This window comes from Schistocerca serialis, chromosome 4 (assembly GCF_023864345.2).
Source record: "Schistocerca serialis cubense isolate TAMUIC-IGC-003099 chromosome 4, iqSchSeri2.2, whole genome shotgun sequence".
Taxonomy (NCBI): Eukaryota; Metazoa; Arthropoda; class Insecta; order Orthoptera; family Acrididae; genus Schistocerca; species Schistocerca serialis.
Window position 1 is genome coordinate 704064735 of NC_064641.1, and position 17749 is coordinate 704082483.

Below are 17749 nucleotides of genomic sequence, written 5' to 3' on the forward strand. Positions count from 1 at the left end.
GGGAATTGTTGCTAAGACCTTGTATCTCTCACATTTTCGTGTCATTCGACCGAAATAGTCAGAATGAACAACTCAAAGTGGTTAGACCCGTAACGTAATCAGTTAGTGTAAGGGCTCTAAGCATTACATACTGTATGTTACTGGATAATGGCAGAATATTATTTTTTTATCTCATTTTGTGTGATGTAATTATGAGCTCTTTGAATGTTGCGCGGACACACGACGCCGCATAAACACAGTGTACAGTATATGTAATTTTAATGATAGTTTATGTGCAATCCAATCAAGGCCATTTATTCTTGATGTGCTTATATAGCCATACTGTGGAGCAGACGCCGAGCGGCAGTAATAAGAGACTGGTTTATGTAGTGACTTTGTAGGATCGCGACTCAAAATGAAATTGCACATATCTACCGAAACACCATAGAAATTGCACCCGACTACTGTTGGAAGAAACTCCCGAAATCTATACGGCATATTTTACGTTTTTGTCTGTAACTTTCAAAATAATACATAAGAAATGCTACTCTTCTTGCGGATTTATGTCCATAGTTCAGGTATTTACTTTTCCAGAATTACAGCGACGACTTGGAATTTTTCAAAAATACGGCGTATTTTTTTTCTATGATATAGCTGATGTACACTCCTGGAAATGGAAAAAAGAACACATTGACACCGGTGTGTCAGACCCACCATACTTGCTCCGGACACTGCGAGAGGGCTGTACAAGCAATGATCACACGCACGGCACAGCGGACACACCAGGAACCGCGGTGTTGGCCGTCGAATGGCGCTAGCTGCGCAGCATTTGTGCACCGCCGCCGTCAGTGTCAGCCAGTTTGCCGTGGCATACGGAGCTCCATCGCAGTCTTTAACACTGGTAGCATGCCGCGACAGCGTGGACGTGAACCGTATGTGCAGTTGACGGACTTTGAGCGAGGGCGTATAGTGGGCATGCGGGAGGCCGGGTGGACGTACCGCCGAATTGCTCAACACGTGGGGCGTGAGGTCTCCACAGTACATCGATGTTGTCGCCAGTGGTCGGCGGAAGGTGCACGTGCCCGTCGACCTGGGACCGGACCGCAGCGACGCACGGATGCACGCCAAGACCGTAGGATCCTACGCAGTGTCGTAGGGGACCGCACCGCCACTTCCCAGCAAATTAGGGACACTGTTGCTTCTGGGGTATCGGCGAGGACCATTCGCAACCGTCTCCATGAAGCTGGGCTACGGTCCCGCACACCGTTAGGCCGTCTTCCGCTCACGCCCCAACATCGTGCAGCCCGCCTCCAGTGGTGTCGCGACAGGCGTGAATGGAGGGACGAATGGAGACGTGTCGTCTTCAGCGATGAGAGTCGCTTCTGCCTTGGTGCCAATGATGGTCGTATGCGTGTTTGGCGCCGTGCAGGTGAGCGCCACAATCAGGACTGCATACGACCGAGGCACACAGGGCCAACACCCGGCATCATGGTGTGGGGAGCGATCTCCTACACTGGCCGTACACCACTGGTGATCGTCGAGGGGACACTGAATAGTGCACGGTACATCCAAACCGTCGTCGAACCCATCATTCTACCATTCCTAGACCGGCAAGGGAACTTGCTGTTCCAACAGGACAATGCACGTCCGCATGTATCCCGTGCCAGCCAACGTGCTCTAGAAGGTGTAAGTCAACTATCCTGGCCAGCAAGATCTCCGGATCTGTCCCCCATTGAGCATGTTTGGGACTGGATGAAGCGTCGTCTCACGCGGTCTGCACGTCCAGCACGAACGCTGGTCCAACTGAGGCGCCAGGTGGAAAAGGCATGGCAAGCCGTTCCACAGGACTACATCCAGCATCTCTACGATCGTCTCCATGGGAGAATAGCAGCCTGCATTGCTGCGAAAGGTGGATATACACTGTACTAGTGCCGACATTGTGCATGCTCTGTTGCCTGTGTCTATGTGCCTGTGGTTCTGTCAGTGTGATCATGTGATGTATCTGACCCCAGGAATGTGTCAATAAAGTTTCCCCTTCCTGGGACAATGAATTCACGGTGTTCTTATTTCAATTTCCAGGAGTGTATTTAAACCAACTGTATACAGATCAGTTCAAACATAAGTTCTGTCAGTTTTACTTAGAAAATTAGGAGTGAGTGCAGGTTGCTGTACATATTGTCTGTGTTCAGCTGGATGTCGTGGTGACTGAATTTTCATTTAAATGAGGTATTCAAATGAGTGCCCATTTTCCTGAAAGCACTTCCATACTGGGGAAGGCTAAGACATTTATCGATCGGAACTGATCTAGACCTTGAGCCACGCTACAGATCAATCTGTTACAACAACCAAGATTTCAGAAGGGGGGGGGGGGGGGCGGCGGCTATATCACACTCTGGCCAAACATATGGTATCTTCTATCCGTTTTATAGTCAATCAGTAAGCGACATCAAAAGCTAACTCCAAGACACAATCTACAAGTAGCTTATTGATCCTCCAGCGTCACATTTCCCGACGGTTTACCACAACAAACCGTAATAAAGGACAAAAATGTTCAAATGTGTGTGAAATCTTATGGGACTTAACTGCTAAGGTCATCAGTCCCTAAGCTTACACACTACTTAAACTAAATTATCCTAAACACACGCACCCATGCCCGAGGAAGGACTCGAACTTCCGCCGGGACCAGCCGCACAGTCCATGACTGCAGCGCCTTAGACCGCTCTGTAATAAATGACACATTTTACGGAGATCTTTAATGCAGTGTATGGTAACTTCGCTGTGTGCTTTATATTTTTGGTATTTTTATTCCTAAACCTCAGATGTTTAGTGTTTAGTGCGCCCAAACCGCGGCGTTTATGAGTTCACGTGACGAAGCAGTGGTGTTTCCTTGACGTCACGGATGTTGTCCTATGATTGGCTGACCGCCGTGATAATTTGCACATCGTATTTGTCGTATTTATAATTGTGTATTACAGAAATATGCACTTTAAGTGACGAAGCGCACACAACTATTTAGCTGGATTGTACATTGCTCGGTTAAAATTGAGTGTATAACTGTTGCTTGGGTTTACACTGGTGGGTCTGGGCGCCTCAAGTTCCTTCACATTCATCCTAACGGCATGTCCCAAACTTTTTCTGATGTACTGCACACTGAATTTATATTGTACTACTTTCGTACTCGTCGTATGCTGCTGTTACTCACAAGAAAGTAAAACTCTCTAAACTCATGTATAATACACTCACAAAAAGAAACTTGCTAATAACGCACTTTGTCCGCAGCTCGTGGTCGTGCGGTAGCGTTCTCGCTTCCCACGCCCGGGTTCCCGGGTTCGATTCCCGGCGGGGTCAGGGATTTTCTCTGCCTCGTGATGACTGGGTGTTGTGTGATGTCCTTAGGTTAGTTAGGTTTAAGTAGTTCTAAGTTCTAGGGGACTGATGACCATAGCTGTCAAGTCCCATAGTGCTCAGAGCCATTTGATCCAATAACGCACTTTACCCGCAGTCAGCAAGCAAGGAAACTACAGTAACGGGACATATTTGGCACATGAGGTATATTTCGCGCGCTTTTTCCTCTAATCATTCGTGAAACTCTCGCTATATATGCGAGGATAATCCCAAAAGTAAGGTCTCCTATTTTTTTTTTTTTTTTTTTTTTTTTTTATATAAGTACAGAGTTCTGTTTGTGTGGCAGTTGGTCATACTGTTACGAAGAGTGCTGGATGTTACCGCCAAGTGCGAATTGCGCGCAGTTATTCGGTTTTTGAACACAAAGGGCACTGCGCCGATTGAACTCCATCGCCAATTGACGGAAGTGTATGGTGAGTCGTGCATGGATGTCAAAAATGTTCGCAAGTGGTGTAGAGAGTTTGCAGCTGGTCGGACCGAAATTCACGACGAACAAAGGAGCGGGAGACCGTCAATTTCTGAGGAGACAGTGTTGAAGGTTGAGCAAAGCATGCGTGAAGATCAGCGGATCACCTGGATGATCACTGCATGTTGGTTCCTGAAGTTTCCCGAAGCACCGCTCTCAGAATTTTAACGGAAACACTGAACTACCGGAAGGTGTACGCAAGATGGGTGCCATGTATGCTGACTGAGGACCACATGCGGCAACGAGTTGATGCTTCCCGCGCATTTCTTAACCTGTGCATACCACTTTACACCTGAGACCAAGCAACAATCACGCCAGTGGCGGCATCTTTCTTCGCCAAAGCCGCGTATATTCAAACAAACACAGTCTGCCGGTAAAGTCATGACAACCGTTTTTTGGGGTCGGAAAGGGGTATTGTTGGCAGACTTCATGCCCACTGGGACCACAATTAACGCTGACCGGTACTGTGAGACTCTGAAAAAAATCAAACGGGCAATTCAGTACCGGAGAAGAGGAATGCTGAGCAAGGGCGTACGCATTCTCCATTGACAACGCTCGCCCACACATCGCTGGGCAAATCGTTGCTCTCCTGCAACAGTTCCAGTGGAACATAATCACCCACCCACTCCATAGTCCTGACTTGGCGCCCAGTGACTATCATCTGTTCCCTAGGTTAAAAGAACGTTTGGCCGGAAAGCAATTCAGCTCCGACGACGAACAGCATGGCGGTGAGCTGGTATGACATGGGCATGCAAAAACTGCCTCAGCGTCTACAAAAATGAATCGACAGAAGTGGTGATTATGTCGAAAAATAGCTAAATGTTCAAGCTGTAAACTGATGTAAACCATTGTAGAAATAAATAAATAAATAAATATGAGAGAGAGAAACAAAGAGAGGGGTGGAGAGAGGGAGTGAGAGTTGGTGATATGGTACTGTACTCTATTGCATTCTGGCGAGACATCTGCAAACTTATTCCAACGGTGGTTAGAATTAGAATAGCCAAAAAAGCTGTCTAAAACACTATCAAAATAATAATACTAAACGTCGATTAATGACGCATGAAAGCATAATACAGAGACAAAGATTCGTTAGCAAAGTTTCAGCGGCTCTGTTCATTATCTTTTGATGTAAGCAGTGGAACTTGAAAATTGTGCGCAGATTGGTAGGATAGCTTTACGCCGAAACACCATAGCCTCCGACACGCCCCCATACCTATGCTACATAGAGCTAAGCGGCATTTCAAGGCGCAGCATGCTGTGGCATTATGACTAGCTGCTACCTGTTCGAAAAACATCACTTGATATCACATATCAGCAGTTCCAAAAACGTTAACCGATGTTCTTTACATCCGTATGGGAATATGCGAAATGCGTTCTGATTACTTACAATCCTTAATACGTTACAGAGATATTTATTTTATTATAAATTTTGGGGTGGCTTCGCCCCAGAGCCTCTAATTACAAGCCGCGCCTGTTCACGGTATAAGCCTAGGCTGCTATATTGTCGCGTAGGCATTCGCTGAGCATCAGCAACATGTCATAGTACTCGGTGGATGTGTTTGTCTTGTTTATTCCCGTCAGTGCCCATGGCTGACCGAACATCGTCTGTTCGTGTATTCCGACCTGCCTTGTATACGGAACTGTAAAGATACGTTGCACAGTCTAACATAACTGAACGTTCTTTCAAACAGCGTGTAGAGGAAGCTTACCGCTCCATGATGTCACTAAATTTACATCTCGCCACCAGGTCATTAAGATGGCACATCAAGCTGCGCATTCAGGAAAATGGACACTTCTTTGGACATCTTCCTTAAAATGAACATTCCGACGCAAGAGCACCATCCGAACACAGCCAAATATGTACAGCATGTAGCACCCATCTCAAAAACTCCGAACGTTTCTAGAGGCCCAAATTAAATTTATATAAATGTTTTGAATTCATTTGTACACAATACAACAGCTACCTGATAGAACAACATAATATTCTGTTTAAAAAACTGTAACTTATTGCAGTAACTCCCTGGAAGATAACTAAACAAACTATGTTCGAACATCCACAGAAAGTGTAGGGTTTCTTACATCTATCCATCTAAATAAACATACTTTTTCCGTACTATTGGGTAACTTAAGGACGCAAAAACCTTATCTGAAATATACTTTATGTAATGACTTTACATTTCCTTTAATAGAAGCAGGTCCCTTAATCACTCAAAGATGGTGTTGCCTTATTTTATAAAATTACCTGAGACACATTCGTCTCAGAGTTGCAGTAACAGTATAATTGCATATTTACTAGACACCGCATTGATGCATACCTTGCTATATAGACACCAAATGCCGGATAGCGGATAGTGGTCTGTCTAACAGAACTTTCATCTTGTTGGTTTGTTTTGGACCAGATCTGGGTGGTGGAGACGCTGTGCGTGGCATTCCTAAACGAGTATGACGTGCCCAAGACGAAGAAGCAGTGCTGCATGCAGGGCCTGTGGGAGGCGTCGCGCTGGTACCGCGACTTCCTGCTGGGGCTCGCCATCGTCTTCCTCACCACCGAGGTGGGCAAGGTGCTTGTGGGGGAGCCCAGGCCGCACTTCCTAGACACCTGCCGGCCCACGCAGCCACCAAACTGTGACGGGTGAGTCACAACACACATTATTTTAAAATTACAACCACGGAAATGTAAATGGAAAATTTTACACCACAGACACCTTGATCAAACATTTCCAAACTCCAGGATTGCTGTTCCTGTGGGATATGTTGTTTAAAATTTCATTCTTATACAAGCCTCATTTCAGTACAGGAAAAAGTCATTCCTACATATGAAGAATGATAAGTATACAGTAACTAACCAAAACAAGTGCAAGTGGAGCTTATCACCATCTTTTTGACAGATCGCACCTACAGTTAGCTGTTGTACCGTGACTAGGAGGAGTGGTGACAATATGGACTCAACTTTTTTTTTCTGGGGTACCAGTGACATATTCCAATAGGATAATACAAGACTTTGCAATTCATTTCACACTACAAATGCCAGAAGGCATGTATGGACCCTGAAATGCTGTACCTGGTCATCTGCATCACCCATGAAACCCATGTGGGATGCAATAGGAGAATGTATACTTTAAAACACACCTCCAGCCATCAGTCTTCGTGAACTGACACATCGTGTGTGTTAGCCGTGGCAAGAAATTCCTTAAGATGGCATTTGGAGGCTGTTAGCTTCTGTGTCACAATGAGCACTAAAGTCTATTCTTGCCAGAGAAGAAAGACGTCATGCTGATGTTGACAATGGGCATCAGTTAAGAGTGGAATGAAACTTTGATCATTTAATACCTATCATGTGATGAACATCTCCACAAAGGTGAGCATGGTGCTTCATGATAAATGCTTTCCATTTCTGTCAGTGTAGTAACCAGCAAAATTGGTGCAAAGCATTTCGGCAGAACTGTCGTCTTGAAGTATCCCAGCCATGTAGGCTTTGCCACAGTACTGAATGTTGTCAATTAATTGTGATTTTAACTGTAAAATGTTTGGTCACACACAACTTATGAGGCACGAAAAATCTACACACCCATATTTTACCATCCTAACAATTATGCAAAAACAATATTTTTCAGTTTAAATTGTTTTATTGTTTTTAAAAATATCCAACATATCTTTTATATACTTTTGCGTGCATTTGAATCAATTCTGGAAAAAATGTTCCACTCTGGTGTTGACATCTTAAAAACACTGTTTTAGAGAGATTCAGCTGCTACTTGGGGTGATCAGAAGCACAGTCCATGCATTTTGTTTGACATAAGGGAACAAAAAGAAGTCTGTAGATGATGATTCAGATGAATGTGGTAAATGAGACATTAATTTGATGTTTCCCTCTATCTAGTGATTAGTTGTTTCACATGCAGTGTGACAGATGCCATTGGTATGGTGGGAAAATCATGTGAAACTTTTGGTTGTTTTTCCTGATGTCATGGATAACTTGAGGGTATATAAATTACTGCTGTGACATTCATCATTAACTAATCTTTGATCCTCTAAACCAATGTCATTATGTATTCATTGTAAGCAATGAAATAAGCAATGACATCTTTCTTTGAAGGACAATGTGGTGTTGTTGACCATGTTTCCTTTGGAGATTTTGGCTGAAGGCACACCTTTATCTGGTATCCATCTGCTTGATACTCAAGGATATGACAGTTTCTCTCATTTGAAACAAGAGTTTCAAGTGTTTTGAAATGAAGGATTCTTGGGAAGATAATTTCAGACAGCAAATATTGCAGACAGCTTTACATACACTGTTGGCAGGATGTTAGTGCATTTTTCAAAATTAAAGAGGAATGTTTTGAAATCATTAATGTTAATTCTGCCCCTGCTGGCATATTATTGTTTCAGTTGCAATTTTAAAATACTGTAAGTAGGTATAAAGAATGATAAAAAATCAGAATACGGTGTAATGTTACATAATCTCTTAAAAACATTATTAAAAAGGAATATTTATTGGCTCAGACATTGTAACAGAAATATATGTTTATTAATTAGTAAATTGTTCTTGTAGGAGTGCTTTGGTGGTGCTGATGTGTAAAATCTAGGACATATCCTTTTTTCTTGGATCTTATGTTGTTTAGTTTTATTTGTTTATTCTATGTTATTAGCAGATGTATAAATATTCAACAATAATGTAAGAGTGTTTTTCTAAAACTATTTTCTATACCTTTCAAGCTTTATTTCCTATAGGTGATCTCATTTTTCATCCCACTATTTTGAAACATGTGGAAAAAAGATAAATTTTTCACATTCATTTTGCATTCTTGTATGATGTATTATGGTAATAGTTTTTTCAGATTATTTCTGTGTATATTACGTTTTACGAGGAAAGTGAAAAATAGATCATACTCCAATAAAATGTGCTTGAACCACTGCCATGAACTAAAGTAGTGTTGAAACATGTAAGGATCCAAACATCGCAGCCACTCACACGATGGTGTGCTGGAAAGTAATGCTTCCAATAAAAAAAATTCTGAAATTTGAGATCTTTATTCTTCAGATCCACATATTTGCAGCCATCTGCAGCTAGATGGCTACAAATTGTAGTCTGTAACATGGCAGTGTGGAATGAATTACAGTGGTTTATGAGAAACAGCAGGAGTTCAGAATTTGAAGAATTCATACACACATGGAGCACCTTCTCTCTCAGTATGACAATTCCAGACCACACATGAGCACTGCGACATTTGCAACAATCAGATGTGTCGGATTCACTGACATTGATCATCCTCCATACCGTCCCAAGTTGGTCGCATTCAATTTTCATCTGTTTCCAGAAGTAAAGAAAACCCTAGGGAAATCAAACATTCAACAAACTGGTCTCTTGTTGAGAGAAATGTTTGTCACCTCGGTGACTATGTTGAGAAATAAATATGTAGACATGAAGAATAAAGATGTTGAATGTTAATAAAGTTTGTTTTGTTTAAAAAGGTTTAAGGTTTTTCACATTAAAAAATTGGAGGTATTACTTTGCAGTGCACCTTCATACACTGATGTAAACATTTATCATTGCTGAGAAAACCTGAGAAATGAACAGTAGATTCCTATTAAAACACAACAGCATTATTCATCCCCAGTTCAGTTTTTCCTTGTTTTACTTTTCTTTACTAGTTTTATTGTATTTTTTCATGCCTAAGTAAATCTGTAACTGAGTCATTTATTGTTGCAGTTAGGTGCTGCATCATTCTTAAAATGAGTGAGAGCTCTTAAATGTGTGCAACACTTGTCTTTTCGTTTCAGATATGTGAATAATTTCACATGTACCAATAAGGATGTTGGGAACTGGTATGTACGAGACTCAACAAAATCCTTCCCCTCAGGTCATGCTTCATTATCAGTGTTTGCATCAGTTTTTACAATGGTGAGTTGTCACAATAAATGTCATTAAAATACCTTGCTGAAATTAATAATTGCACCTGGGACATTCAGATGGCTGTACAAGACAAAACAGATATTCTGTGAACTAGAAACAATGAATCAATATTGAGTTTCTTTTTCATGATAGCCACTTTAGAAATGTGTCATACTGGAGTAAAATATGATATTGTTCCAAGTTTATGTTAACCAAATCTTTCAGGTGGGTTGTAGGAAATCTGTATGCTCACTCTAACGCTAAAGGGGCTGTCTTCATTATTCTCGTGTGGTAGAATTTTCATGTAGTTTTAACTATACTGCCTAACTAATGTGGCAAAAAGGTGAAAAGAACTAAGAGTATAGATGCAATGTGGTGGTGGTATTGGTGGTGAAGAACTTTGGTATCTATAATTCTCCACTTTCCTTATCTAGCAGCAAATCTTCTCTCTTGTTGTAAATTTTCATACATAATTTACATGATGCTCCTGTAGTTGGATCATTAAGACAGACACCCCATGCCCCCACCTCCTTTCAGCTAGCCAATAACTTTTAGCTGAAGGATTAATGTGGGATCAATTACTAAAACTTCCAAAATCAGTTTTTCATCTACATCTTCTCATACTATTATGATAATGCATCTGGAATAACATTTCACGTGCTATTGATACTTAGGTGTTCATCAGAACATTGTCACATTCACTTAAATACATTGACAGACTGATAGGTCTTTCATTGACGCTTCTGCCCAGTTTGAGTGTAAAACGTCTAGTTAAGGAGTATAGCTATGTAGATACTGATTATGCAAACCACATGTTGTTTATTTCTTGGATGGATGCAGTATTTTTGACTTCCAAATATTTCTTGGTATATTGGATGAGGAAAGTTATCTTGGATGGGCGATCATTGGCAGAAGTAGAAGTAATTTCAGGTGTCTGCCAGGGAAGTATGCTGGGAGACTTGCTGTTGGTCTTGTATATTAATGAGCTTGCAGCTGATATTAATGGTAACCTCAGATATTTTGCAGATGATTCATTTATGTATAATCAAGGACTGTGTAAAAAAAGTTGCAGACATATTCAGTCAGATCTTTGAAAGTGTTAAAATATTGCAAAGACCAGCCACTTGATTCACAAGTATGTCACAAAATAGAGAATAGTAGTATCCTATAACTAAAATGCCAGTGATTCACAACTGGAATCAGCCAACTCATATAAATACCTTAGTGCAACAGTTTCTAGGAATATTAAATGGAATGTAATATAGGCTCAGTTTAGGTAAGACAAGTGGCAGATACTGGGAAAATGTAGTTAGTCTACAAAGGTGATTTCTTAAGAAACAATCATGGAACACAGCCCAGGATACTACTAAAATCTGCGAGATGCATACTAAAATGGACTAAAGCAAAGAATGGTGGCACTAATGGTCACAAGTTTGTTTGATTCAAGCATCACAGAAATGTTGGAAGCCTGAATTAGTTATCCCCCAAAAGCCTACTTACAAAGCTGCAAGAGCCAGTATTAAGTGGAGAACCTAGAGATATTCTTCATGCTTCTATTCATGACTCCTGTATTGCCTATGGAGACAAAATTAGACTAGTTATGGCATGCACAGAGTTATTTAAGCAGCTATTCTTCCTGTTCTCCAAATGGAATTGGAGCAGGAACAAAACTTAATAATGATACCATGCTTCACAGTGATTTGCAGAGTATGCATGTATACGTAGACAAAATAATATTAGAGAAGGAAAGTTGCCACTCACCATATAGCGGAGATGCTGAGTCGTGATAGATGCAACAAAGAGTCACACAATTGTAGCTTTTGGCCTTTAAGGCCTTTGTCAGCAATTCTCTCTCTCTCTCTCTCTCTCTCTCTCTCTCTCTCTCTCTCTCTCTCTCTCTCACACACACACGCACACACACACACACACACACACACACACACACACACACACACACACACACACACACACAAAACCAAAATGCAACTTCCACACACATCTACAGTCTCAGACAACAGAAACCACCACACTGCGGGCAGCAGCACCTGTGCATGTGGGGGTGACAACTGGGTGGGGGTAAGGAGGAGGCAGGGGTGGGGAGAGGGAGGGATAGTATGGTGGGGGTGATGGACAGTGAAGTGCTGCAATTTAAACGGAGGGCAGGAGAGAAGGTGGGGAGGTGGAGGGGTAAGTAGCAGAAAGGAGAGAAGTAAAAAGAAATTAAAAGAATGGGTGTGGTGGTGAAATGACAGCTGTGTGATGCTGGAATGGGAACAGGGAGACGGCTGGATGGATGAGGACAATGACTAATGAAGCTTCAGACCAGGAGGGTTATGGGAACATAGGATGTCTTGCAGGGAAAATTCCCACCTGCGCAATTCAGAAAAGCTGGTGTTGGTGGGAAGGATCCACATGGCACAGGCTGTGAAGCAGTCATTAAAATGAAGGATATCATGTTCGGCAGCGTGTTCAGCAACAGGGTGGTCCACTTGTTTCTTGGCCACAGTTTGTCGATAGCCATTCATGTGGACAGGCAGCTTGTTGGTTGTCATGCCTACATAGAATGCAGCACAGTGGTTGCAGCTGAGCTTATAGACCATATTACTGGTTTCACAGGTAGCCCTGCCTTTGATGGGATAGGTGATGTCAGTGACTGGACTGGAGTAGGTGGTGGTGGGAGGATGTATGGGACCGGTCTAGGATCTAGATGGGAGGACATTTCCCATTTCAGGGCACGACGAGAGGTAATTGAAACTCTAGCGGAGAATGTAGTTCAATTGCTCCATTCCTGGATGGTACTGAGTTATGAGGGGAATGCTCTTCTGTGGCCAGACTGTGGGACTTTGGAAGGCGGTGGGAGACTGGAAAGAAGGCACAAAAACAAATCTCCCATGCTGACAAAGGCCTTAATGGCCAAAAGCTATAATTGTGTGAATCTTTTTGTTGTGCCTATCATGACTCAGCATCTCTGCTATATGGTGAGTAGCAACTTTCCTTCTCTAATGTTGTTACATTCCATCCTGGATTTTCCATTGTTTGATACATGTAGAAGAAGTTATAGATCGTAGACTATATCACTATTAGTTATGTGTAAAACTGATCAGAATGCAACGTAATACTTATGGACATTCTTCATGACGGCCAACAGTGGTTCGTGCAGTGCCGTGTGCCAGGAGATATCACGTACCTGCTGGTGCCCTGGCTGCAGTGTCTGTGTCTCACATGGGCTCTCCTGTGCTCCCTCACCCGCATAACAGACCACAGGCACCACTGGTGGGATGTGCTGGGTGGTTTTGTGTTGGGTTTTGGCCTAGCAGTATTTACTGTAAGTACTTATTGTGCATCGTTTGTCACTGAAAGTTTTACGTAATTTGCAGTAAAGTAGTATCTAATGTAATGAACTGTTAAAATCTATTTAAAATAGTGCAGTGCTTCATAGGCACTCAGCTGCAAAACGGAGATGATCAGCATTGAAGTGTGCTCCAAGTTTTTCACCACACAAATTTTTTATGTTTAATGTCACATGTAAAATATAATTAGATTTTTATAAATAAACATATAAGTATGAAAACAATTTCTTGAAGCACAGCTGATGAACGAGCGATCTAGATTACTCTTAAGATCATCAAGTGAATGTTAGAATGTTAGTTGCTAGATTTTACATTTCCTTTCTTCCTTCCTTCCTTCCTTTCACCTCAAGTACTGAATTGTGAAAACCTACATCTACATCTAAAGCTAAAATTATACTCTGTAGGCCACTGTACAGAGTATGACAGGGAACTTTGTACCGATATATGTGATTTTTTGTCCTATGCTAGTCGTGTATTGAGAATGGGGAAAACTGACGGACCTTATTTCTCTGTCAAAACCTTTATGTCTCTTATCTTCTTCTCAGCATCCCTATGCAATGATGGGGATAGCTGAATATTTGCATAGTCTTCCTCGAATACTGGTTCTCTATATTTACCCAAATATCTCAGTGCAACGAGTTACAGAGTTTGTTCCATTGTTTGGAGCCCTTATTAATGGGGCATGACAAGATATCAAACAAATCCAGGAATGGGTTGCTAGGATCATTACACACTGGTTTGACACATAAAAGTGTAACAGAAATATTTGATGATATAGTTGATGGTAATGTAGTTGATGGTAATGTAGTTGATGATAATGTAGTTGATGATAATGTAGTTGATGTGAATCCCTGTTAGGAAAATTTACAGAATCTGTATCTGAAGAAGACAATGAACAGTATGCTGCCACTATTGTATATCTTGTGTAGGTATGATGAGAATAACATAAGAAAAAACAGAGCATGAAAAGAGGCATAAAGACATTACTTTTTCCTCCCACAATATATTGTCAGGTAGAAGAAGGTGTAATTAGATGAATGACGAACACTAATGTCACTTAAAAAAGGTTTATTCAGCATTTGCACATACAAGAGCACGGAGTGAACTGCCTCCGGCCAGAACACATATGGTATATATACAGTTACAGAACATTCCAGTACAATGATTCTTGACATTTGTGGATACTTCTAGAATGTACTCGTACCGAAAATAGAAATTAAAATTTTACAGTTCAGGTAAGTTTTGAACTCATGACCCTCCATGCAACAGTCTAGTATCATAACCACTACAGCACAGTGACTGCGCTACTGAGCTGCTTCTGCAACAATATGAATGGAATAGTAATGAAAACAGATAATACTGGTACAATTTCTCCCCCCCCCCCTCCCCCCACAGTGCACTGTACCATGGCTAGCAAAGTATGTACACCATCAGTACAAAATGCTTTGAGACAGGATTAATGAAAAAAGTTAAGATGATGGCTTTAATGCTTCAGGTGACTGAGGTACTCACACATCGCCCCACCCCTCCCACTCTCCCTCTCCCCACCTGCCCCCCTCTTTGAGTACAATGTACAGAACATTCATAAAACCATGTGAAGCTGCCATCAGAAAAATCATTCTTTGGAATTTTGTTCATCTTGTGCATCACATTGGCATGAACGTTGGTTATGTCATCAAAGTTGTGACGCCTCACATGAATTTCTGCACCTTTTTGTTTTGTGATAGTTTTGTGTTGATAACACAAGGTATCAACAGACATGATGATGTTTTCTGTTTTGCATTACAATCAAGTTGCAGCAGGTGCACACATCATTTTTGTTTGGCGGTCACGTTGTATGGGACGAACTCCACACACACTTTTCTCTTCCTCAAAAGAGTCTGGAAAACATTTTCAACTCTTGATATACAGATGTTACTCTGTTACACTACAACATTGACACAATGTGACCACAAGTCCAACACACAACACTGCCTTTTCATAACTGGCTGGTCCAGTGCACATCTCATGCTTACAGTTTTAGTTCAAGCTGCCACCATCGTTTCTGCACTGGCATTGCTTATATGCCAGGAATAAAACATTTCTGGGAACTTCTTGGGAGGATGGTGAATGTATAGTGAGGTTTCATGAGAACAGTGCCTTCCAGCTGCAGTAATCTGATTTTTCTATTTGATTCCCCTAATAGTGATTTGACAGGATTGTCCCAGTTATCACACTGTAGTATGACCCCTAAATATTTTACAAAGTGACATGATTGTGAATGACTATGTCCTTAATTCTGTGTTGTGTAGTATCGGTCTCTTGATTAAACAAATGTTTGTCTTTACAGCATCATTATCAGAAGTTGAGAGGTCAGCTGTTGTACTCACTTATTGTATTCCTACACCAAAAGTCCAAGAGTCATCAACTTCCTCACATTTATATTATAACATGTTTCATTTAAATTTTCCAAATCAAAAGATATAAAAAAACCATTCACAGATATTAACAGCTTAATGAGAGTTCTATGATACTGGCAGCTATTACGAATTATATGAGTATTTACATGCAAAGTTATACAAAGTAGAGGTTGTCCTGTTAATTATGTGAAAGCCCAATCTGATATCTTTGTAAGTGTAATAGGCAAGAAGGGATCTTCATAAGTAACTTACTACCAATAATGATAGTCTACAGATCGTTATTTACAGTTAGATATTTGTAGTAACAAATATTTTGAGTTGTTTCAAATATTTGAGAGTTCTTCTCTTGATGTGCCAGTGTAGACACAGAATTTCAATGACTACTTCCTCAAAATATAAATTTTAATCTTTTCCTTGTCTAATTTATCACTATGAAATTTTACATTATATTAAAGTAGTACATTAACTTCACAGGTAAAAACATCAGACCAGTTTTCATCAACCAAGAAGATTACCACGACCTACACAAAAGCAAGCAAACTGGACAATGTAGTACGAGAAAATGGACATATTTCAAACAATAGGCACCAGTCAGTGCGAAGACTTCTGTCATCCACATCAAGTTACTCTGCTGCTCTGACACCTGAAGAGAGGGAATTAAGAGAAGCAGCTCTTAGCTGAAGATAATTGTGGACAACTTTGCTAACAGTGTTCTTTAGGTATTTTCTTGAAGTGTACAAAGAAGGCCAAATGTCGCAATACAGTGGGAATTATTTTTTGGATGACGAGTGTAAGTGTGAACATTGATATTGTAAGAGTTGAAATTTCTGAAAAGATTGGTGTGATAGTGTTGAGTGATAGTGGATATCATTTCTTGATGAACTGTATGTAATTTTACTTTCAGTGAATCCATAACTCCACTACCAGCAGCACAATTTCTAAGGAAATGTGAGAGAATGATAGTGTTTCAGTATAAGTATAACAGGATTCCTATTTGACAGTTATGCATATGAAGAAGCTTAAGTGGAATCTAAAAAGTGCCTCAGATTAAGGTATTAATATCTACAAGATAAAGTGTACTGTCACGTATACTATGTAGATACTGTGCCTTGTTCTTGTGATTTTGTATCAGCTAATATATGCAAAATACCGCATATGAGATATTGCAAAAAATATTAATGCCTAGTTTTACAGAAAAACTTGAAAGTTACTGTTAACTAAAGAGCTTTGTAAATATTTTTTGTAAATTCTTCTGGTGGGACAGTGCTAAAAAAAGCTGTAACTCTTCAAGCATCAAGAATGTGATTTATAGTACATTCCATAACACTAATATATTTTGAGACTGACATATGTTCTTTATTGTGAATAATGTAAATCTTTCTGAATAATAAGCCTGTGAAGAATTTACCACAGACCATTTCTTGCTACAATAAAATACAAAACACTGTGAACTGATTACTTCTTCAATCGACAAGATGAAGTGTTATATTTACAAGTAATAATAATAATAATAATAATACAGAATACAGTAAATAGTGATTATTATATATGTAATGTAAATTCTATAGAATTTATTTACTGCAGACATATTTCATTTATCCTCCTAAGAATTTAGGTCAGTTAACCTCTTCCGCTCAGTTTCTGATTATTTTATTGTAAGTGTCACATACATGTGCATTTTATAATGAAATTGTAGGTACATGGAAAATTAATTTTACTTACTACACCTAGGCATGGTTGACTTAGGCCCCTGACTTATCAAGATGAAGCGACTTTTTTCTCAGTTTCTACAGAAATCCATTGTCTTTTAAAGGCACTCTGATCTCTCTAATACATGATTTGGTGATGCTAATTGGATAATATAGTGCAGGAATTGCATCTTTGACTAGTAATCAAAACTTACTGGGGCCTGGGTTTAAACCTGTCCATTGCTTAAATTTTGAAAAAGTCAATGGCCTTGTCAAAGAGAGTGGAAGAATAGACAGAATTTCAAGTCAACCTCGTGTCCTTGGAGTGGGAAACTGCCTGTAAGAGGCGGATGAATTGACTCAGATCAATGGCACGCAGATACAGAAACCAATGGAAATGGCTTCATTAAAGCCACATAGTGTATAACCACATGACATGTGGCCAGTAATTGAAAGTGCCACAGTGATTTCTCCAGTGGCAAAAGATTCTGGATTGGTCCTCCATTCAGGTCTTTGAGAGGGGACTAGTAAGGGGGAGAAACTACGAGACGCAGATTGAATAACCAATG

The 17749-nt window shown here is 40.6% G+C and overlaps 1 protein-coding gene across 1 annotated transcript in view; it reads left to right on the plus strand.

Annotated features, from left to right (window-relative positions):
- LOC126474705 (phospholipid phosphatase 1-like) overlaps window positions 1–16899 on the plus strand; it is a 782821-nt gene extending 765922 nt beyond the window's left edge. The window contains exons 4-7 of the mRNA XM_050102182.1: window positions 6250–6482; window positions 9632–9752; window positions 12892–13068; window positions 15967–16899. Of these exons, the coding sequence (XP_049958139.1) occupies window positions 6250–6482; window positions 9632–9752; window positions 12892–13068; window positions 15967–16173 (738 nt within the window). The 3' untranslated portion in view covers window positions 16174–16899. The remainder of the gene's footprint in view (window positions 1–6249; window positions 6483–9631; window positions 9753–12891; window positions 13069–15966) is intronic.
- The last annotated feature ends 850 nt before the right edge of the window (window positions 16900–17749 follow it).